This window comes from Symphalangus syndactylus, chromosome 10 (assembly GCF_028878055.3).
Source record: "Symphalangus syndactylus isolate Jambi chromosome 10, NHGRI_mSymSyn1-v2.1_pri, whole genome shotgun sequence".
Classification (NCBI taxonomy): domain Eukaryota; kingdom Metazoa; phylum Chordata; class Mammalia; order Primates; family Hylobatidae; genus Symphalangus; species Symphalangus syndactylus.
In genome coordinates, this window is record NC_072432.2 from 106,261,426 (window position 1) to 106,286,121 (window position 24,696).

A 24,696-nucleotide genomic window follows, 5' to 3' on the forward strand; every position below is an offset into this window, starting at 1 on the left:
GACAAAGATTGCCCCCAAAATAAAACGATTAGTTCAATGCCACTTGTAAATATCAATGTGAAAAGTGTAAGCAAAATAATAGGAAGTAATTCAATGTCACATAAAAGGAAATGGGTTTGATTTGAGAAATGTAAAGATTGTTCAACATTGGTAAATCTATGAATGTAATCAATCATTGTAATTAATCCAAGGGGAAAAATAATTTGATTATATTAAAAAAAGTTAAAACAATCATTCAGGAGATTAAACAACTAATATTGATTTAAACAAATGCACTCAAGAAAATAAGAAAGGTGGATATTTCCTTAATTTGATAAAAATATGTCTATTTTGGTTCAAAAGCCTGTATGCTTATTAGGAAAACTCCGCTAAAATCAGAAATAAGACAAGAATACCCACTACCAACACTGCATATAACATTATACTGTAAGTAGTGGCCAGTGCAAATAGGCAAAAGGAAGAAATCAGAGGTGCACATTTTTGAAAACTGGAGATACTGTAAACCTGAAACAAACTTAACAAAAAATGTAAAGACCCTATATGAAGAAAACCCTAAAATAATCTTTAAGATAAAACAAGTAGGAACATGTACCATATTCTTAGAAAGAAAGATTTGACAGTGAAAAGTTGCAAATTCTCCCTAAGTTAAATAAATTTAATATGATCCTAATGAAAATACTAAAAATTAAAAAATACTTTGGAACTAGACAAGCTGACACTAAAGTTCACAAAGAAAATTAAAACATAGCCATGGAAACTCAGAAAAAGCAATGAGGGATGACTAGCCCTTTAGATATTAAAGCATACTATAAAGTCTTAATAGTTAAAACCCAAGTTTTGGCTAATAAAAAATTAAACAGAATAAAAATTACATAAATAGACCACACGCCTATGGGAATTTTAATATATAATAGCTTAAATAAGTAGAAAAAAATGAACTATTCAATAAATAATGATGGGGCAATTAGATAATCTTCCAGGAAAAAACTTAAACAGGATACATACTTCATACCTCCTACCAGTATGAACTGTAAATGAATTCAATATATAAATGAGAAATGAAGCTAGAGTGGAATTAGAAGAAAGCATTGCAGACTTCCTTTATAACCTAGGAGTGGGGAAAGCTTTCTAAACATGACTCAAAATATAGAAGCCATATAAGAATACATCGATACAGAACCTGCATGGCAAGAACACGGTAAGCAGTTAATAGACAAACTTTTTTTTAAAAATGCCATTCATTGTCTGTGATATTGTGAAATATGTATTTGGTATTTCTTTTTTTTTTTTTTGAGATGGAATTTCATTCTTGTTGCCCAGGTTGGAATGCAGTGGCGCCATCTCGGCTCACTGCAACCTCCGCCTCCTGGGTTCAAGTGATTCTCTTGCCTCAGCCTCCCGAGTAGCTGGGATTATAGGCGCCTGCCACCACGCCTGGCTAATTTTTTGTATTTTTAGTAGAGACAGGGTTTCACTAAGTTGGCCAGGCTAGTCTCGAACTCCTGACCTCAGGTGATCCACCCACCTTGGCCTCCCAAAGTGTTGGGATTACAAGTGTAAGCCACCGTGCCTGGCCTTATATTTGGTCTTCATCTCCATTTTCTGCCATAGAATTCCTAAAATCCTTGGAGTCTCCAAAGTATGTCTTTTTGCATGCTAATGATTGATTGATGGCTGGCAGTCCCTGGCCAGCTTCAGGATGGGGGCTGGTCACCAGAAAGCCAAGGCAGGATTAGAGCACTGGGACTTTCAGCCCTACTTCAGAACCTCTGGGGAGGGGAGGGAGTTAAAATTTAAGTTGATAGCCAATAGCCTACGGCTTAATCAATCATGCCTATGCAATGAAATCTCCATAAAAAGCCCAAAAGGAGAGGGTTCAGAGAGCCTTCAGGCAGCTGAACACATAGAGGTTCCTTCAGGTGGTCCTGAAGAAGGTAGGCAAGCTCCTTGACCTTTTCCTTATATCTTTTGTAATATCCTTTGTAATAACCAGTAACTGTGTTTCCCTGAGTTCTGTGAGCTGCGCCTGCAAACTGATCGAACGCAAAGAGGAAGTTGTGGGAATTCCAACTTAAAGCCAGTCTGTCAGAAGTTTGTAGGTCTGGACTTTCACCTATGTCTGAGGTGGCGGGTTGGGGGCGGCCAGTTTTGGGGCCTGAGTCCTCAACCTGTAGGATCTGATGCTATCTCCAGATAGATGGTGTCAAAACTGAATTGGAGGCCACCCAGCTGGTGTCCACTACAGAACGGGCTGCCTTTTCTTGCGGAGAGATCCCCCATATTTGGTCACAGAAGTCTTCTGTCTGTGTTGATTGGTGTTGTCAAGTGAGAAAAATAGGAAAAAGCACATTGAGTGTGTTTTCTTCACACACAAAATATCACAGACAGAAATGTTAAAATATATAGAAAAAAGCTTCTAAAAACTTACAGTAAAAGGAAAATCAATCATCCAAAAGAAAAATAGTCAAGGGATATTGATATAAAAGGAAATATAAATGGCATTTAACTGATGAGAACACATAGACATATAAAGGGGAACAAGACAAACTGGGGCCTCTCGGAAGGTGAAGGGTGGGAGGAGGGAAAGGGTCAGGAAAAATAACCAATGAGTACTAGGCTTTATACCTGGGTGATGAAATCATCTGTACAACAAACCCCCATGACACATGTTTACCTATATAACAAACCTGCACTTGTACCCCTGAACTTAAAATAAAAGTTAAAAAAGAAATATAACACCAAAAAAAAACCCAAAAAATGGCATTTAACTAGATGAAGATACCCAAACTCACTTATCACAAGAAAAAAAGTACTATAGCACGATGTTGTACAGTAGTTATAATAGTGAGTTTCCTTGTGTTATTCCTAATTTTAGAGGGGATGGATGCTTCTAGTGATATTATTTTCCACTTACCAGACTGACAAATATCCCCAGAGTGGTCCACATACTGTTGGCAAAGTTGCGGAGAAATGGGCACTTGCATGCAGTGCTGATAGAAGTAGAAAGTAGTAAAACCTCTTTGGAGGGTAAATTAATAATATTTCAAATTAACCCAGAATGTCTACTTCTAGGATATTATCCCACAGGTATTCTTGTGAAACTATTTAGATGCACAAGTTATTCATACATGCTGTTTGTAAAAATGAAAGATTGAAAAATACCCATATTCCTATCAATAGGGGCTGGTTAAATAAATTATGACATAAATATAAATATCACACATTTGTTAAAAAAAAAGGAAAAAAAAGAAAAGGAGGAAACTCTTTACATACAGATATAGAAATATTTCCAATATATTTTCTTAAATGGAAAAAAAAAAACAAAACAAAACCAAGGTGCCCAACCCTATGTATACCATTTTCGTGTAACAAAAGGAGAAACTATCAGAATATATTTTTATGTTTGTATATGCATAAGGAAATTGGAAGACTGCACAAAATACTACATAAAATATGTAAAAGACTACATAAAATACATAAAAGACTGCATAAAATAAATACATAAAATACTAGAAAATAATGCTAGTGGTTACCTGTGGGGTCATGGAGACTTCCACTGTATTCCTTTTCATATTTTCTAATTTTTGGGCAGTATGAATGTATTATTCATTCAAAAGATTATCTAAAAAATACACAGCATTATATCTACCTTTTGTATTGTGCTGGAAATGGGTATTTTGCAAAATAGAAACAAAAAAAAGACTATCCTTTGTATATGAAGACAATAATCCCAGCCCCTCAGCCTGAATAAGGCAGGTGATTTTAGAGTTGTATTTATTCTCATCCAGCCATTTACTCACACCTGGTTCCTCTCAAGGCCATGAGTAAAGGATTCAAAAGGACTGGCTTGTCTATTGGCTTGTGACCCCTGTACCGGGAAGGGAAGCAGGAGTGATGACCTCTCTCATTAAATATTCTAACCCATTGCTATAACCAGCCACTGACAGATGCATTCGTCCCATCTTTTTAAGAAGCCAAAGCTTCATCTTGTGTCTTGGCCCTCACACTCAAGTACCGCTAACAAACTAACAAGTACCACTAAACAAAACTAGCTTTTAACCTTATAAGGGTGCAGCCTCTTCTGGAATTCCTCTGACTTCAAAGTCTCACTCTCAAGTTCTTGAAAACGAGGGCAGTTCCTGAAAGGCAGGTATAGCAACTGAGGATAAGAGAAAAATCATAAAACTGTTATGAGTCAGAAGAACTTTTCCAAGTATGCTGCAGCAATATTTTAAGCCTCATTAGGTTCAAAGCAACCTTAATAAAAGATTCAAATGTGTTTTGAGCTGAGTGGAAATTCCAAAATTGGGGAGAAAGAATGGTAGGATATGGATTCAGAATTGAAAATCCTTTTTTTCTTTCATAAACTTGCCGTAATATAACTGTGCTGTTGGTGGTAAATATTTACACTTGTCGATCTTCCATGTGAATAACTGTTATCTTGCTTCCTTCCCAATCCCTTTCGTTTCTTGCAGTAGGTGCACATCTGTACACACACACACACACACACACACACACACCCCAACGCATGTATGTATGGAGAAAGGAATTTGATTCTGGAAAAAATCTTAAGTCAATTAACCACTCATTAACTTCAGTTTTTGCAAATTTGCAGACTGCTAAGAGTATATATTAAATACTTAGAAAAATATGCTTCAAAAACCTGTTGCGAGGACAAAGTGATCTTCCTAAAATTAATTAAATTTTGCCAGTGTTTTGTAATTTTAACTGTCAGCCACAGGTTTGTGGCTCTCAAGTTTATTTTGTTGCCCTTACTTTCCATCTGTGACTAGTCCTGTATTTCTAGCCCTTGGTAGAAATCACTAATTTGGATGTTTTTCTTTTTCCTCTAATTTAACGTGTACAAGGCTAAACTTGTACATGTTACAAGGGCCTTCTTGCTGTCCCTGAAGGCACAGGCTTAGGATCTCTGTGTAAAACTGTTCCCTGCCTTGAACACTCCCCGACTGACTTCCACTCCTCTTCTAGCCATCCTTCCCCAGCCTCTATCATATTAAAATGAATTCAACTTCATTTTTAACCATTCCCTCTTTGTAATTTTCCCTGCATTTGCTAGTGGCAGAATTTATCAACCTACTTCATAGTCACTTTTGTTTCTCTATTTTCAAAACATATCCCCTTCTATTCCAAAATAGACCTCTTTTCTTTATCTTCATAGTCCCCTACCAGTCCTAGCCACCATAACTTGTGTTTCAACTACTGTGACAGCTTCCTATTTGGTAAATCAGTGTTCACTCTTTCAGCCATCCTAATTCATTCTCCACACAGCAGATACACTAATACCTTTTATTATTATTATTTTTATTTTTTATTTTTTTGAGACAGAGTCTTGCTCTGTCACCCAGGCTGGAGTGCAGTGGCGCGATCTCGGCTCACTGAAGTTCTGCCTCCCGGGTTCACGCCATTCTCCTGCCTCAGCCTCCTGAGCAGCTGGGACTACAGGCGCCCGCCACCACGCCCAGCTAATTTTTTGTATTTTTAGTAGAGACAGGGTTTTCACTGTGTTAGCCAGGATGGTCTTGATCTCCTGACCTCGTGATCCACCCGCCTCGGCCTCCCAAAGTGCTGGGATTACAGGCGTGAGCCACCGCGCCCGGCCTATTATTATTTTTTAAGCATGAATCTTTTGAAAGTATCGATCAGATCATGTCATTTTGTGGTTCATGACCTTCATTGGCTTTCCATTTTACCTAAAATAAAATCAAAACTCACCACTACACAGACTACATCAAGAGTTCGCATGACTTGGTCCAGGAACTGCACTGCCCTCTTTTCCCATTACTGTCCCTTGTCACTCCTCTCCAGCAACACTGTGGGCCTTCTTGCTGTCCCGGAAGGCAATGGCTTAGGAGCTCTGCATAAAACTGTTTCCTGCCTTGAACACTCCCCAATTGACTTCTACCCCTCTTCTAGCTATCCTGTGCCAGTCTCTATCATATTAACCTGTTTCATTTCTTTCCAGGAACTCATCGTCATCTGACATTATTTTATTTACTTCTTTATCATCTATTTCCTATAAAATATAAACTTGATGAGAGCCAGGATTGTGTCTGTTTTGTTCACTGCTGCAATGTCAATGCCCAGCACAGGGCTTGGCATATTAGTAGCTACTCAGAAAACATTTATTTTAAAAGTTGCTTCCTGTCCATCATTTCTGATTCTGTGTGTCACCTTGTCTCACCTTGCTTCTCTTCCTCTAACATCTTTTACCATCTCATTTCAGGCCTTATTTCTTAATTCCAGAATTGCTTCAATAGTTATTCTCTGAGGCTCCAGTGTCTTTTCTGTCCAAGCTACTGTCAGGCAAGTGCCCAAAGGCACCACTCATCACATGTGCATAATACTGAAGAATGTATACAGGTTTCTTTTATGTCCATTGCTTTTAGTCTAAATTTGCATGCCTGGCTTTCAAATTGTTCCATAGGAGAAATTATATTGTTGAGAGAAAAAGCCCAAGACTGTTCATTAAAAGGCCTGGAATTTAATTCATTACTTCCTGGATGTTAGTTTTTTTCATCCACAAATTGAGTCAGGCTGAAAATAAATAGAATAATCGCCGAGACATCTGTTCAGAATTTTGCAGTTTATGGTGTTTTCCATTTTTTAACTAACTTGATTTTCACAAATCCCTAAGAAGAAGTTAGGTGGGTGCTATTTTCCCATTTTACAGAAAGGAAACTGAGGTTTACGGAGGTTATTCAAGGTCATATATCTGAAGTGGTAGTTGGCTCTCAGACGTAGGTTTTCCAACTTCAAATTCAGCCCTTCTTCTAACTTCACACTGCCTTTCTTTCAACTCAAGATTCCTCCTGGCTATTAAATTTGGATTATCTAATCTGTGTCCAATATAATCAATTTTATTTTAATTCTCTTTCTAAATATGAACTCTGGGCACAGAAGAACTGGCATTCTACATATTCACTCATGGTCATGTTTTTGTGCTGCCTTCCTCTCCTTCCTCCCTCTCCTCTGAGGTCTGGTTCAAGTTCTCACTCTATGAAGACCTGAACGACTGCCCTGTGGTAACTGCACGTAAGTCTCATTCTGTGACTTCACCCAGCGTATGTGGCTTGTACTTGAAATTATTGCCCGCCATCTTATAATGTCTTCTACACATTTCACATATGCTAATTTGCTTTCATCAAATTATAAATTAGAAAAACTTGGCCTCCTATTTCTCTACAGCATTCAGCACAGCTAAATGCTGGGAATAAGCTAGTGTTGATTGGTTTCATTAGATTTCTTAGTTGATATGAGAGAATTTTTTTGACCTTAGTGAATCAGATAGATGGAAGCCATATGTAGATAATGTTTCTTGCTTCTCTCTTTCTCTCCCTCACTCTCCCTGTTTCTTTCCTCGTCTTCTACTAGCACCTGCATTCTCTTTCTGTGTAACTTAATTACTATCATTCAGGATTAATGGTTAAATAGCTGTTGTGGTCTACATTTTGCTAAATTTTGGTGCTGCTATCCAGTCTTTCTTTTGTTTTGTTTTTTATTTATTTTTGAGATGGAGTTTCGCTCTTGTTGCCCAAGCTGGAGTGCAATGGTGCAATCTCCGCTCACTGCAACCTCCGCCTCCCAGGTTCAAGTGATTCTCCTGCCTCAGCCTCCCGAGTAGCTGGGATTACAGGTGTGTGCCACCATGCCCAGCTAATATTTGTATTTTTAGTAGAAACGGGGTTTCACCATGTTAGCCAGGCTGGTCTCGAACTCCTGACCTCAGGTGATCCGCCCGCCTCGGCCTCCCAAAGTGCTGGGATCACAGGCATGAGCCACCGCACCTGACCTCCAGTCTTTATCTCTGCAGAAAAGGCTGGTAAAGTGATTTTTTTTCTTTTTGGAATAAAATATTCACAAATGCTTAAGAACACTGGTAATCACAATACTTCCCTTCTGATTCTGTGAAGGGAAAGAGATATAAATAAATCATCCTGTCTTTTCAAGAAACAGCAGAAAAATGATTGGAGTAGATTTAACTCCAGTGACTTTCTACACAGCATTTGGGAAAAATCCTTAAGTCCCTAGATGCAGCAATTAAGTCAAATTTCTAGGGGTACTGGCAGGACAAAGAGGAGAGTAACCTACCCCAGAGGTCACTGGGCAAAAGTCTGGGTCCAGCAGTCAGGCTAAGCTTCAGCCATAAAGAGATGCGATGGTCATGCCTATGATGGGACTGCAGGGAAATTAGGAAGGGATTCTTTGTCCCAAACTATTTCTTTCATATAGCCTTAAGTTTCACACCTGGAAGATTAGTTAGATTTATCTATTACTACTTTAAAAATACCCATTCCTCTGAAAAGATTAAAGAAAGCTTGGTCGGTCCCACCGTGTAAACATGTTTGAGAGTTTCTCTCAAACAGCCTCATTCAGGCAGCTTAGTTTATAGTACTGGTTCTCAAACTTGGCTCCCCACTGGAATCATTGAGGGAGATTATTTTTTAAACACTGATGCCTGGGTCCACCCTCAGACATTCCGATTTCTTACGGAGAGTGCCCTGGGCATCAGGATTTTTTTAAAAAAACCATGTGATTTTAATATGCAGCTAAGTCTGAGAATCGTGATTTTATAGGAAAGAAAATTGCTCTGCAATGAAATAGGCCTAGTTTTATCCCAGAGTGATGCTTGCCAGCAGTGTGGCTTTGGACCAATTTGTTTGTTATTTAACTTCTCCAAGCACTTACTTCCCTCACTGTAAAAGGAGAACAAGAATGTTGTCCATTCAGTGTTGTTATGAAAGGTAACACGATGATTCATATAAAATGTTGGGCAATAATTATGCACTGAAATCTTTCTTTTTTTCTCTACCTAGGAATGTGGATTTTCATGAGTGGAGGAGTGTTTGGCAGTATAAAGATCTTTGGATAATCTGGAGAGTGGAGAAACCTGTTTGGGGCACCAGAAGCCTGGGAATTAAGGCAGAACACTGGGGAACTCGTCTCTCTCCCTCTCTCTCTGTGTGTGTGTGTGTGTATGACGATGAGGGGGCAAATTGCCAAGAGTTGTAAGAGTGGCAAAACAAAGTGGATCATACAGATCCAAAGAGAAATTTGGTTCCTACTCTCTCTTAGCTAGGGTTTTCCATGTCCTCAATTGTCCTTCGTATCTTTATTTAAGAAAGAATTAAAACTGTACAGCTCAAGGAGTGTCCAGACTCCCAAATCCACAACTACTGAGTAGCCTGCCTTCCTCATTCTAGGTCCATCTGAAATCTCCTGGTTTTCCCAGTATACTGACCTGATCTTCAGAAAGAGGAACTGTGTGCACCGGGATGGGCTGCCAGAGTAGGGTAGGATTCCAGATGCTGACACCCTCTGGGGGAAACAGGGCTGCCAGGTTTGTCATAGCACTCATCAAAGTCCGGTCAATGTCTGTGCTTCGAATATAAACCTAGAGTAGGAAAATCAAAGCAGAAGCGAACATAAAGGGAACATGAGGTTTTTTTCTACAGAGCTGCCAAGGTATTAGAGAAAGGACAGGACACCCACAGTGAAATACTACAGACATTGTGCTAACATCAGAATCATAATACTTGTTAAGGAATGAGCAATATTATGATCATGGTACAAAGCAACCTGGTTGGCCAATAGTTGAATTGACAAATGAGATCAATTAAGCAGTGGCTACTTGTCAAGCCAAAGTATTTATTCAGGTGTTCATAAAATCTTGAAATTACTCATATTCACAAATTTTTTGGAATAAAAAGTTACATAAAGAGGAATATATTTGTAAACAAGATCTCTGACTTGTATAAGTTCCTCGGAAAACAGGCAAAGCACTTTTATATATGCAGAATTATTTTAATTATTTCAAAGATCAAAGTTCCCACTCTTGGCTCCCCAACTTGCCTGTTCATGTTTATAGGACTCATTCAAGAATTTTCTATATCTTTTTCTTATATACTCTCCAAGTTCATAATGCTGCTCCATGCCCAGCTATGGGAAAAAAATAAAAGCAAAAATTAATGAAAGTAAGTTCTATGAATCACACTATCATAAAAATTTGTTGATTTTTTTCATTATGTGTGTAGAATGAACAATGGTGTGGTTTAATAGTTCCACAACAATGACACATATTTAAATGAAAACCAAAGAGCTGTGCTCTTTAGTTACAGTTCCCTGACTCCCTGAGAAAACTCATTTATCTTCATTAGCACTTAACATAGAAACTTGCACATAGTAAGTGCTTAGTTGATAGTTGGGTGATTGATCTAAGTAAATGGTTCATCTCTGACGTAGTGGGATCCTTGTTGGTAGAGCATTCAAAGAGACCCACTTGGTGGGGATTTTGTGGAAGAAGCTCAACCATCTGATGAGATTAGACTCGATGAATCTGAAAGTCTCTTTCAACCTCTGTGGGCAATGGTTTACTATCTGCCTAGTTTATTAATTCCTGGTTCATAAAGAAATTAGAACATGTTACTCTAAGTGTGGTCTGTATTGGCTTCACTTAAGAGCATTACAGAAATCAAATTCTTGGGCCCCACCCTTGACCTACTGAACCAGAACCTTTGGGGGTGGAGCTCAAGAATATTTTTTAACCAACTTCTGATGGACAGTAATCACTGAGATGCACTGCATTAGATCTGTGGTCCACAACCATTACTGTGCCTCAGAAACAAAATTATCCAGCGGTGCATGTTGAAATGCAGATTCCTCAGCATCTCCATCAGAGATTCCAGCTCATTAGTTCCTGAGTGGGGCCCTGACATCTGCATTTTAATTAAGTTTCCCAAGTGATTCAGATGCAGATAGTAGAGCACCATGCTTTGGAAATGCAGCACTCAAGTTTGTCTTTAATCCAGAGCCTTACTAGAGCTTTGGGAGCCAGAGAGGAGGTTGTTACGGTGGCTGCTGCTTGGTCCCACTTGTCATTTGCTTGTCACACTTGTCATTTGCTTGACCACCACTATAATCACTTCCCATCTAGGATGGGGACGAGGTGGGAAAGGAATAATATACCATGACCTGAGTAGCAGAGAAGCAGGTACTCTAGGTCTAATTGTGTTCTTACAGCTGACTTTTTAAATAGTCATCTGTATAAAGCAGTGATTTTCACACTTTAGCATGCGCAGAATCACCTGGAGGACTCAACAAAACACAGACGTCTGGGCTTTAATTCCAAAGTTTATGGTTCACTGGGTATTGGGTAAAGAATTTACATTACTGAGAAGTTCCCACGTGATGGTGATGCTGCTGGTCCAGGGACCACACTTTAAAAACCACTGATCTAGACAGCCATCATCTTATGATTATGCAGATTAAAAATGCCTAGACAAGGCAGATTAAAAGTACCTAGACACTGATCTAGACAGACATCATCTTATGATTATGTAGATTTAAAGTACCTAGACAAGGCTAGGTGTGGTGGCTCAGGCCTGAAATTCTAGCACTTTGGGAGGCCAAGGCGGGTGGATCGCCTGAGCTCAGGAGTTTGAGACCAGCCTGGGCAACATGGTGAAACCCCATCTCTACTAAAAATACAAAAAATTAGCCAGGCGTGGTGGTGCTCTCCTGTAGTTCCAGCTATTTGGGAGGCTGAGGCATGAGAATTGCTTGAACCCGGGAGGCAGAGGCTGCAGTGATCTGAGGTCGAGCCACTGCACTCCAGCCCACAGGGACAGAGCGAGACTCCATCTCAAAAGAAAAAAAAAAAAAGTACCTAGACAAGGGTAGGAATCTGAGCCCTAGAACCTTGTCACTTCAAATGTGGTCCATGTACCAGTACCATTGTCATCCTTGGGAGTATGTTAGACATGCAGAATTGCAGGTCCCACATCAGACCTGCTGAATTAGAATCTGCATTTTGACAAGATTCCCAAGTGATTCATTTGCACATGGAAGCTTGAGAAATACTGCCCTAATAGAATCTGATGGGTAATCAAGGTTCTTCAGAAGAAGAACTCAGATCCTGCAGCCTAGAAGAATCTTTTGGTCTTAATGGGAAAACATAGCAACAGCACAGGAGTCTATACAGAGCCATAGGTATTAACAAGCAAATCTGCATTTTTGTAGCCTCTCTTTCATTCAAAGGGACAGAAGATGGGTAGGCTATGGTGAGAAGAGCTCTGACCTGGGAGACAGAAGATGCTGGTCTCGAATAGCCTGCCTGGGTTTTCTCCTCTATGAAATATAGTCAGGGCAGAAATTCTCAGCCTTGGCTACACATTAGAGTGAACTGATCACCAAGGAGCTTCTAAAAATCCCAATGCCCAGGACACACACTAGACCAATTAAATAAGAACCTCCCAGGCAGACATCAATATATTTTTTAAACCTCTCCAGATAATCCCAATGTTTTGGCAGGATTAAGACCCATTAGTTTTTGAGACATTCTACTCTAAAGATTCTGTGACATTTTCTTAATTAATATATTTAAACAGATCAGGACAGAAGCAATTCACCTGGCCTTGTGGCTCCAAACAGAAGAGTCATCCAATCTTACAAGCAAAGGGAATAGGGCTTTGGAACAGTGACTAAAGATGGCTTTGCTCCCCAGTTCACCTTCTCCTTAGATGCTCTTTAGAAAGTAGGGCTCCCTGTGTTTAACTGACCACTTATAAGGAAGGTCGAATCCCAATATATCCAGCTGACAAGAAATCATATTCTGATATCAGCACTTTGGAGAATCATGTTTCCCAATGCTGTTGATTCAGCTTATTGATTACAAGACTATTTTTCACTTTCTCATGTGAAGCCTAAGAAATTCAAAGCCTGGCTTATAATTACCACTTGGCTCTCTTCAGCATTTCTAAGCTCATATAGTCTTTGTTCATGTACATCTCTTACATTTAAATAAAGCCAGAAGGGCAAAAAATATCAAAACAGACAATTCTGTATACATTTCCCCTTGAGACTCATCAAGAATCTTTTTTTTTTTTTTGAGATGGAGTTTATTCTTGTTGCCCAGGCTGGAGTGCAATGGTGCAATCTCAGCTCACTGCAACCTCCGCTTCCCAGGTTCAAGCGATTCTCCTACCTCAGACTCCCGAGTAGCTGGGATTACAGGTGCCCACCACCAATCCTGGCTAACTTTTGTATTTTTAGTAGAGAGAGGGTTTCACCATGTTGGCCAGGCTGGTCTTGAACTCCTGACCTCAGGTGATCCACCTGCCTTGGCCTCCGAAAGTGCTGGGATTACAGGCATGAGCCACCACACCCAGCTTCATCAACAATCTTTAGCTAAAAGTCCAACCAACCTGGGTGAGTTGGCCAAATCCTCGTGGCCATGAGGATTCCTTTATGGGGTCAGTGGGAAAGGTGTCAATGGGACTTCGGTCTCCATGACGAAACACCTGAAAATAGATGTGAGAGAGTGATGTTATAAACGTCACTTGGGTGTTTTGCTTCTGCTCATTATAATAGATTTTCTTTTTCTAAATCATTGGTTTTAACTTTGGCTTCCCATTGTAATCACCTAAGGAGTTTTAAAAGATTCTGAGGACTGGCTTTCAACCTTAGTCTGGGATGTAGCCAGGACATCAGGATTTAAAAAATCTCCCTAGGTAAAAGTTAAGAACCACTATTCTAAGCTCACTAACACTTTCACTGTGTTTCAGGTAATGTAAGAATCAAGATGATCAGCCATTAGAAAGCAGGTGACACATAATGGAGATCAGTTTGTACATAAGATAGGACAGAAAGGAACAGAAAGCTTACAAGAGTACTTTACTACAGACAAACTCTGATGAGAAGTAGTCTTCCCTTAATGATTACAGTAATAGTGGTATAACTTTTTTTTTTTTTGAGACGGAGTCTTGCTGTGTTGCCCAGGCTGGAGTGCAGTGGCGAATCCCAGGTTCAAGCAATTCTCCCACCTCAGCCACCTGAGTAGCTGGGACTACAGGCACGTGCCACCACGCTCAGCTAATTTTTGTATTTTTAGTAGAGACGGAGTTTCACCATGTTGGCCAGGCTGGTCTCGAACTCCTGACCTCAGGTGATCCACTCGCCTCGGCCTTCCAAAGTGCTGGGATTACAGGTGTGAGCCACCGCACCCAACCAGTATAACTTTTTTTTTTTTTTGAGACTGAGTCTCACTCTGTCGCCCAGGCTGGAGTGCAATGGCACCATCTCGGCTCACTGCAGCCTCCACCTCCCGGGTTCAAGCGATTCTCCTGCCTCAGCCTCCTGAGAAGCTGGGATTACAGGCACACGCCACCACATCCCGCTAATCTTTGTATTTTTAGTAGGGATGGGGTTTCACCATGTTGGCCAGGCTGGTCTTGAACTCCTGACCTAGTGATCCACCTGCCTTGGCCTCCCAAAGTGCTGGGATTACAGGCATGAGCCACCACACCTGGCAACATTTTATATATAATAAAAATAATAGATTTTTAACACCACATACAATTTGTGACCATTTTGAGCCAATGATTTGTTCATTTTGGAGATTAGGAGTAAAAGATTGCAGGTGGGGAGGTTAGGAAAGCTAATTCTCAATACTTTAATAACATACTTCTACATTTGTACCCATGTCATGCTATTGTGATTGCACATTTCTCTTTGGGAAGAGTAGTCTGGACTTTTGAAATCTTGGTGCTTTGATTCTAATATGCTTTCTCAGTATAATATCAAACCAAACACAAAGCTATCTTATGAACAAAAGATAAGGAAAGAAAACACTGAAGAACTACAAGATGAAGTCTACACTGATGTCAGCAAATATTTTTAATATAGAGACAGCTGCGTAACACCTTGATTTATCTGTGGTTACCCATACCTGTACTTATACTACCTGGCTAAAATGTTCCATTGAAAAGTAAGCCAAGAACCTGCTCTTTTGAAATTCTGTAAAACAGAATTCAAAAAACATTAAATAAGAAAACAGTCTCAGACTTTAGTCATTTTTGAGAAGGAATTCCAAGAAAGTGGGAGATGCTTGGTTTGTGTCTCTAATATCTGAAGAAAACAGATCTTTTGGCCCTTTAAACCAGTGACAAATTAAAACTTCGGTAGAACAGTCTACAGAAACGGGGGCAATGATGCAATAAATGTTAAGCAATCATTTTGGTCAGGTGAGAAATTACTTTCATGAATGATCCCCTGAAGGCAGGAAGGACAGCTGCATATTTTTTTGTGAGCACCTGCAGTTACTAGTCTCAGGGGGGACTTGGTCATGCTCAGAAATGATTACAGTTAATCATTGATGCCTCTTTCCACAATCGAAGTACATTTTAGAGTTTTTATATCCCACGTAAATGTGTCTTTGAATAACTAAAGTTGTTACATGGTTTCAATAAATTACAAACCCCACACTGTTTTAGTTTCTAGGGCTTCTCAACCTCAGCATTGTTGACATTTTGGGCTAGATAATTCTTTGTTGTGGGGGTTGTCCTGTGCATTGTAGAATGTCTAGCAGCATCCCTAGCCTTTACCCCCCAGATGCCAGTAACATTCCCCAGCTGTGACAACTGAAAAAGGCACATTTTCTGCCATAGGAGCAGAAAATCACCCCAAGTTGAGAGCCACTGGGTTAGCCAAAGAGAAGTCAGGTGACAGACATTGCAATAAAATAATTTACGATGCTTCCCACCAACCTATAACCACACCTGTGCTCAAGTGATCCTCTAGCCCCACCTTCCCTAGTAGCTAGGAGGTCCTTCATGTCCGTAATGTGGAAGTTACCCATTCCAGTGTATAGATTATGTGCTGAGAATTTGGAGGCTGCTTCCATCAAGAATATCATATTATGACAGGCGCAGTGGCTCACGCCTGTAATCCCAGCCCTTTGGGAGGCCGAGGCTGGTGGATCACCTGAGGTCAAGAGTTCAAGACCAGCCTGGCCAACGCGGTGAAACCCTGTCTCTACTAAAAATACAAAAACCAGCCGGGCATGGTGGCATGCGCCTGTAATCCCAGCTACTCGGGAGGCTGAGACTGGAGAATCACTTGAACCCGGGAGGCGGAGGTTGCAGTGAGCTGAGAGCACGCCACTGCACTCCAGCCTGGGCGACAGAGTGAGACTCCTTCTCAAAAAAAAAAGAAAAAGAAAAAAAATCCAAGAATATTATATTACTTGATTAAGAATTCTACATGAAGAAAGTCAACCATGAAGAATGAGAAGAGTGTATACCTTGTAAGTCATCATCCCTTTCTTAACACCGGTGAAATGAGATGGAATTTTTCTCTTGGATCAGCTGAACTTGTGGGTTTCCTCTGGGTTAGGGGAGACAGGATGCTTTAAAATGACATTTTTCTATTTCTGGATGAAATAATATGATGCATGAAATAACTTAAAAAACTCAAGTGGGTGTGTGTGGGAAATGAGTGGCTATGTAGATGAAACAAGATTACATGGGTGATAGTTTTTGAAGCTGGTTGATGAGGACATCCAGATTCACCATACTTACTATTCTTTCTATATAAAGTTAAAAATGTCAGTTCTCTCAGTGTTTTCTACAGGACACTGGGGAAAAAAAGAGGGAGGTGAATGCTGTAATCAAAATTTTGAAAACACAGTTTGGAAAACACTAGATATTTTCCTTGAAAGCCACAGTGCGGATTAGCATGTTAAAGACTGAGGATTACTGCATTAAAGAGATCTTTTAAACACAATTTAACCTAGTTCTATTCCCAAAGCTAACTTGACTATTGCAGCTGATTTTTTCCCCATGTACACCTGTTAACAACTTGTCAAATTAGCATTTCATGGGACACAGGCATTTCAGTTAGTCTGAGAACAAGAACCAAGGACAGTTTCCTCCTCTTTCTGCCGAGAACAGCTTTTCAGAATTGAGGAAGATTTATTTTTCTCAGATCACAGAGGAAAGGCAAGGGAACCACCTGCTGATTCAGAGTCAAGCTAATCCAGCAAACCCTACAGGGGGATCTCAGACTAGCTCCATGTGCTGGGTTATATACACACAGCAGGAAAAGACCATGTCTAGAGATAAAGGGAAAGGCATCCAGGGTCAGAGAGCCTGGGTTCAAATTCTGTCTCCACCATTCCATCTGTGTGACTATGGGCAAGTTGCTTAATCTTTTTGTGCCTCAATTTCTTCATCTATAAAATAGGAATAATAAGTTTTACAAAACTTTATAGAATGGTTGCCAGATTTGGCAAATAAAAATACAGGATGCCCAAATATTGCATGGGACTAAAAAATTATTTGCTATTTATCTGAAGTTCAAATTCAAATGGTCATCCCATATTTTATTTAACGACCTTACTTTAGAGGACTGTTGACAGGCTTATGTGATACAATTCATATTGAACACTCAGAACAGTGCCTTGTAAGCACTCAATTGCAGTAAGTGCTTGCAGTAAGCACTCAATTGACTATTGGTTATTATCATTAATATTACCACTTTAATCATGGGCATCTTTTAAAAAAATTCTGGTTCTCCTAATAATTTTCTAAGAGTTTTCTTATTTGTATAATTTAACCACTTATAGTCAAATACTCTCTTTAGTCAATAAAAATAAGAAACTGATGTTTACTGGCTTAAGTACTTAGATGGACGTTGTTTTATAAGGGCCAAGAAAGATGTATTAAGTGGCCCTTCATCTACCATTAATGGAAGGAAGCCATGGTAGGAAAAAATAGTTAACACTGGCTTTGTGCAATATTTGTTAATTTCTTTAGTTCTAAGAGAGCTAGATTTGTATTTTGGCTTTCCTCAGGAAAGAATTAACTTGTAGTCCCTGAATATAGGAAACCCACAACAATTTGGTAGTCAAAGGAAGTTAGCCTGGGCTAACTTGGGCAAAACATGGAGGAGGGAATACATCATGTACAGGGAACTTGGAGTAACTTGGATTTCTCAGAGGATTGCCACTCAACCAGCTTGTCACAGGTTTATAGTATTACAAGCATGGCAGATGCAGTACAATTTCTACAGTCCCTAAACTTGCTTCATGCACATGTTAGCAAGAAAACTACTGATAGAAGTACAAGTCTAGCTCACATGGGTTTCCCTAAAGAAGGCACATAGTATTATATATTTTTTTCTGCACAGAAGTCTGACAACTGGTGAATCATTTGTAAATAAATTGATAGTTTGTTTCACTGGGTTTTCTGTCATTGTTGACTCATGACCTAGTAAGGATTTACTGGACTATAAGAATCATGATTCAAATAAGCACATGGCTATCATATTTTCTGTAGAAAGTAAAGAGTTTTGAATATTCTATGCTGAAAAAAAAAAGCCTGAACTTTAATTTTTAAGGAAACTTTCCTTCAAATTATAAAAATAATTTTTGAGTATACTTGACAGAAAGAAAATTTATCTACTTAACAGCCCACTTTCACTATCTCAAATAAAAAAATGTAGGGAAGAGAAAGAAAATGAGAGAGGAAAGGCAAGAAGCAGCTTAGAGGCAGAGAAAGAGTGAAACAGAAGGAAAAAAAGATACAGAAACAGAAAATCAGACTCTTAGGTAATGTGATGAATCCCCTTCACTTTGCAAACCCTCTTTCCATCTATTTTCAAACAATGCCAACAGTGTATTTTCTTTTCCTGACATTGTGCATCAGCCACCCCCCACCTTTTTTCATAACTGGTCACATGTACTAATGATTTTAATTAACTAAATCTATACATCAGAAAATCATCCTAAAATTCCAAATTTAGATTCACTTTTATGCTTCAAGGCTGTTTACAAATATTTGTTCTAAGTTCCTGATAAACAAAGGTGAAGGGACTACTTAATTCAGAAAAATGACTGTTTTTTGGCTTGCAAACAAATAATCATTAAATTGAATGAAGCCAGCCCTTGGTACATAAACAGCGCCAGCTGTGGCTTCTTCGGGACTGGTGTGGCTGTCAAAAGGAATCTGAATTCAAGGCATTTGTAAAGTAAGTAAATAGATAACATCAGCAAAAGCAAATAAAAAGCAACCCCTAAAAAACCAGCGACCAAAAAGTATTTTTGTTAGGACACGTTAGGTCTTCATTAAGAGGAACTTGCAAAACTTGATTATTAACTTTCTGAGTTTGAACAGAGCCTGGTCTCTGGGAAATAATCCAAGGGTAAGATGAAACCTGACGCTTGCCTTATCAGACTTTGCTGGGAACACAGTTTTAAGGAAAAAGCAATGAGAGAAAAGTCTACTTACCAAAGTCACAAACTTCAACTCCTTGGCTAGTACACTTCGGTCTAGCCAGAAAAAAAGCAGAAACAAGAAGCCAAGGCTAAGGCTTGCTGCCCTGGCCACGAGGAGGGGTGCAGCTCTCATGTTGAAGAGAGCTGTTTCTGGCAGGAGTTAGGAGGAACTGCTATCACTTCAAAAGCCTGTAGAGGGGAAGCTTTTTAATTAAGGGATTGAAAGGGAAGGAGGAGTCACACTCATAAATAGTAAAGTTTCCAGGAAGCGTAGGGCAGGTTTGGAATGTAAATAATGCCATGTAAATTTTGAGCTGAGAGAGATCACAGTTTCCCCATTTAAGTCAGGACACCAAGGCCAAGAGTGGGGAAAGCTGTTGATCAAGGTCACAGAGCATGTTAGCAGACATTTCTGTTCTTGTTTTCAGTTTACTTTTATCTTTTTTTTTTTTTTTTGAGACGGAGTCTCGCTCTGTCACCCAGGCTGGAGCGCAGTGGCGCTATCTCGGCTCACTGCAAACTCCGCCTCCCAGGTTCAAGCAATTCTCCTGCTTCAGCCTCCTGAGTAGCTGGGATTATAGGCGCGCGCCACCACACTCGGCTAATTTTTGTATTTTTAGTAGAGACGGGGTTTCACCATGTTGGTTATGCTGGTCTCCAACTCCTAACCACATGATACACCTGCCTCGGCCTCCCAAAGTGCTGAGATTACAGGCATGAGCCACCGTGCCCTGCCAGTTTACTTTTATCTTTTCTTTAGATAGGGTATGATACAGCATTGGCTTTGTGGCTGTCACTTGGGAAAGGAATCTACCCTGACTTTAGAAACCTTAGACCAGTGATTCTTAATCTGTTGGGAGTCCAAAGTTGTAGGACTGAAATCTGGAAGGAAATACAGGTGTTGACATATTTGGGGCCTATTTCCAATCCAAACATGGATACTTTTTCAAAAACTCTCATGTAGCCTATAGAGGTATTTTTAAATTAAAGAAGAAAAGTAAGAGCAAGTTTATTTTGAAAAATTTTAGGCTGGGTGTGGTGGCTTACGTCTGTAATCCCAGCACTTTGGGAGGCCGAGGCGGGCAGATCACTTGAGGTCAGGAGTTCGAGACCAGCCTGGCCAGCATGGTGAAACCCCATCTCTACTAAAAATACAACAAAAAAATTAGCTGGGCATGGTGGCACATGCCTGTAGTCCCAGCTACCTGGGAGGCTGAGGCAGGAGAGTCACTTGAACCCAGGAGGTGGAGGTTGCAGTGAGCCGAGATTGTGCCACTGCACTCCAGCCTGGGTGACAGAGCAAGATGCCATCTCAAAACAAAACAAAATAAACAAATAAACAACAAACAAAAAACAAAAGAAAAATTTTAGTCACACCTTAAGACAATTAGACATTACCTGTGGTATCTCAAAACTAGGATTGGTGGTCCCTTTCCAAATCTGACAGAGTTTTTTAAGAAAACAAAAAGCCCAAACCTACAATTCTATATTATTAGTCACCAACTTTGGCCATAAGCCTTACATTTTGAGTGAGTTACATCCTTGCCTCTCCACCTATGATCTCATTGGGGACACTACAAAAGACAATCCAGACTGATGGAAATTTGCTTTCCATTTTCCCCAACCCGTCAGTTCCATCGTAGGCTAGAACAATACAAACTTGAGGTGCACATTGAGATTTTGCAAGATTTGGAGGCAGAGCTGCCTGTCATGATATTTCTGTCCTAATGGCAGAGGGAGAACAATGGTTTACTCACAACCTGTTTCCTGGTACATTGCACTTAGCTGTGGCAGGAGGATTGTGTTCTTATGTGATCATAGGATGCCCTGGAATGTGGTATATGGGAGAACTGTTGCTTCTGGTAGTAGGAAACATGTGCAAATAGGCTGGGCACTGTGGCTCACGCCTATAAGCCCAGCACTTTGGGAGGCTTAGGTGGGCAGATCACTTGAGGTCAGGAGTTCGAGACCAGCCTGGCCAATGTGGTGAAACCCCGTATCTACTAAAAATACAAAAATTAGCCAGGCGTGGTGGTGGGTGCCTGTAATCCCAGCTACCTGGGAGGCTGATGCAGGAGAATCACTTGAACCTGGGAGGCCGAGGTTGCAGTGAGCTGAGATCACACCACTGCACTCTAGCCTGGGCAATAGAGTGAGACTCTGTCTCAAAAAAAAAAAAAAAGTGCAAATAATAAATGCATGTGTGATTAGGATTAGACATTCAAGGGAACTTGCAACCTTCTCTTTGCCATCACATTCTCCACCTGCCAGTCTACACTGTCAATTTTAATGGGTAAGATTTTGAGGAAATGGGTGTAAGAAAAAGGAAATAAAAATTGGGAGGTTTTCCAGTCCAGGGCATACATGAAGTTGATACATTAATCCCTGCTGTGTGCACCAGGCAATCTGAGAAAGGAAGCTCCAGCACCTACGTACCATTCACAGGCAAATTTCTGAACCACATTTCTTAAATTGTGCCAGATGTCTGATTCTGTTGAATGCCTTATTTTGTCAGCTATCTGCCTGGGTCCTTGTTCTATCTCCTTCCTTGTCTCACCCTTGGACTGGTGCTTGGAACTATTTCAGCAATAGCCTTAGACCTTCCTGATAATGAAGACTGATTCTGTAATCTACCTATACCATGTTGCACTGGTTGGATAAACCCTCTTTCTGACCTAGACCCTAATTTTTTCTGTGGTAAATTAGGTTCCTTTTAGCTCTTCAAGTGAGAATGAAGTGAGAATGGCAACAACAACAAAGTTTTCTTTGAAAACCAGAAAAAGGCTGCTTGAATTGAATACATCTCAACTCAAACTTAATCCAAGTTGAATTAAATGGTTTATACTTCTATCTCAATCATCACCCTCACTTCCACTTTGATCATTGAGTTATAAGGGGAGGAGAAGTATTCAAAGTCATAAATGTAGAGTCTTGAAAAACCTGAACACCATGAAATGGAGTGTAAAAGATCCTCAACTCAGATGAAACCTGTTTTAGAATGTTCTGTGGCACCTTGAACTTTGAACTCAATAAGGTCTTTGCAAAGACATAAGGATCATCTGGGATAAATATATGGATATAGTATGTATTAGTCCACTTTCATACTGCTGTGAAGAAATACCTAAGAGTGGGTAATTTATAAAGAAAAATAAATTTAATGGCCTCAAAATTCCACATAGCTGGGGAGGCCTCACAATCATGGTGGAAGGTGAAGGAGAAGCAAAGGCACATCTTACATGGCAGCAGGCAAGAGAGTGTGTGCAGGGAAACTGCCCTTTACAAAACCATCAGATTTCAAGAGACTTATTCACTATCACAAGAATAGCATAGGAAAAGCCCTCCTACATGATTCAATTACTTCCCACCAGGTAACTTTCACGACATGTGGGGATTATGGGAGCTACAATTCAAGATGAGGTTTGTGTGGGGACACTGCCAAATCATATCATAGTAACATCAAAAGTGAGATTTGAAAAAACATTGGGAAGTCTTTATGTAAGAGTTTAGGGTGTCAATAATTTTCCATGATTAGTAGGACTTACTGAATGCATCACTTATGTTCTCTTGTAGTACTTCTTTCTCTATATGTCAAGTGCTTAACCTCTAATGAACTGTTCTAATGAACAGTTAGAAAGTTCCATAAGTGGAGCAGGTTAGGATTTTTGAAAATCAGACTCCCAGATAGATATTTGCATGTAGGAAGTTCGTTAAGGAGTGCACTCAGGATTAACATCAGTGGGGGGTGGAGAAATAACCAAGGTTGGGCAGAGGGAGAAATTGATTTGTAATGCAATATTGTTGAAGACCTCAGCTGTTCCTGTTACAAGTTCTGAAGATGGGAGGGCCTTTCAGAGTTGTCTTGAATTGAGGTGAGGAGCCAGGTCTTTTTTATTAGCCAGTCATTGGATGCAGTCTGCCCCTGGTAGGGAGTATGATGATGGATAAGGCAAAAGTGACTCTCTTCTGCCAAAATAATTCCCAAAGGGGTTGCTAGCTGAGTGATGTCAAACAAATTTCCAAGAGCTGGGAGCAATGAATCCTTGGGCAGTGTAACACAGAATCTATGATGATGAACACTTATAGGAAAAAAAATGTGATCCTTAGTAGATCACAGCCTATGAAAGCACTAAATGTGCCTCTGACCTTAAGAGTCTGAGTTGGGAGGTGAGATCCATCAGTAAGTATATGGCTGTTCACCAGCATCACAGGGAAGACTGTGTTTAACCTGTCTGACTTCTTATGGCCTTCATAATTGTATTATTTGGCTCTCAAGGCCTTATGAACTATTGGTACTCAATAATACTGATTGACCAACTGTCAATATAAATGCAAATGACTGCATCAGAGCCCTGTTACAATGTGAATTGCTTTGAGGCAAAATTTAATAAGATGGCTTTAGAATAAATGTTCTCCTCCTCTCAAACCATCATTTTGTGGGGGACCTTTTTGCCCTCGGCATAAAATGACTATTTTATTCTTTAGTATTTAGACATACATCCCCCATAAAACCAAAGACTATACATAAGAATGTCATCAACTAAGGTGTGTGTACCTAGGGGATTCATGCAATGGTCTAACACTTTAAAAAGTAAATAAAGTGTTAAAACTTTTATTTCTGTTTTTTTCTTTACCTAAGAAAGAAAAAAAAGATTTACAATGGAAATTTATTCACAACGGACTGTTTTAAAATGGGCTACTATTTGGCCATTAAAAAAAGATCCAGGTACTGATACCTGGTACAACATGGATGAACCTTTAAAATATTAGACTAATATTCCTTCTAAAATAGAACACATATTTGTATGATTCCACTTATATTAAATGTTCAGAATAGAAAAATCTTGGGAAACAGCCTAAGATTTTTTAAAGATTGCCTAGGACAGGGAGAAAAGGAGGCGGAGAGTGATGGCTGAGGGATATGGGGTCTCTGTTTGGGCTGCTAAAAATAGTCTAAAATTGATTGTAATGATACTTGCACAACTCTGAATATACTAAAAACCATTGAATTGTATACTTTAAATGAATGAATTTTATGACATCGAATTATGTCTCAATAAAGCTGTTATCTAAATAATTTACCACAAAATAAATATTCCAATATTTAATATAAGCATGGTAATAGAAGTATATCCTTAATAAATAAACAGATATCTATTATATGTAATACTGATGGAGTGCATGGTTGAACCAGTTTAAACATTACTAAATAAAATTAGTATTAATTATAAAATATAATTTATATATATAAACTTAGAGTATTAAAATTATCTATTGCTGTGAAACAAATGAACACAACATAGTGGCTTAAAACAACACACATTTCTTATCTTACCTTTTTCCTGAGTTGGGAGTCTAGGTATAACATAAAGGCCTTTCTGCTCAGGATTTTTCACAAGGCTTCGATCAAGGTGTTAGCCAGGCCTGGGATCCTGTCCCAGCTCCTGTAGTTGTTGGCAGGAATCGGTTCCTTGCAAGCTGTTTGGGGGCCCCAGTTCCTAAATTGCTGGCTGCTGCATAGAAGCTGCCTTCAATTGCTTGCTACTTGGCCCCTCCAAGAGGGCTGTTTGAGTCATCACAACATGCAAGCTAAGGCAACAGAGAAACTTCAGAGATCATCTTTCCAGGAC

At 39.6% G+C, this 24,696-nt stretch overlaps 1 protein-coding gene and 1 long non-coding RNA gene across 6 annotated transcripts in view; one reads left to right on the top strand and one right to left on the bottom strand.

The window, feature by feature from the left end:
• LOC129491307 (uncharacterized) overlaps nt 1-9,993 on the top strand; it is a 52,761-nt gene extending 42,768 nt beyond the window's left edge. For all 4 annotated transcript variants that reach the window (XR_010113915.1, XR_008660504.2, XR_010113913.1 and 1 more), the window contains exon 5: nt 8,835-9,993. This is a non-coding gene — a long non-coding RNA (uncharacterized lncRNA). The remainder of the gene's footprint in view (nt 1-8,834) is intronic.
• ACP3 (acid phosphatase 3) overlaps nt 1-19,252 on the bottom strand; it is a 45,654-nt gene extending 26,402 nt beyond the window's left edge. Inside the window, exons 1-5 of one of the 2 annotated variants that reach the window (XM_055295428.1) lie at nt 19,083-19,252; nt 13,221-13,316; nt 9,871-9,957; nt 9,260-9,412; nt 4,061-4,159 (exon numbers count right to left, since the gene is read on the bottom strand). In XM_055295428.1, the coding sequence (XP_055151403.1) occupies nt 4,061-4,159; nt 9,260-9,412; nt 9,871-9,957; nt 13,221-13,316; nt 19,083-19,202 (555 nt within the window). In that variant the 5' untranslated portion in view covers nt 19,203-19,252. The remainder of the gene's footprint in view (nt 1-4,060; nt 4,160-9,259; nt 9,413-9,870; nt 9,958-13,220; nt 13,317-19,082) is intronic. The other variant, XM_055295429.2, reaches the window with a different exon arrangement.
• Nucleotides 19,253-24,696: the final 5,444 nt, after the last annotated feature.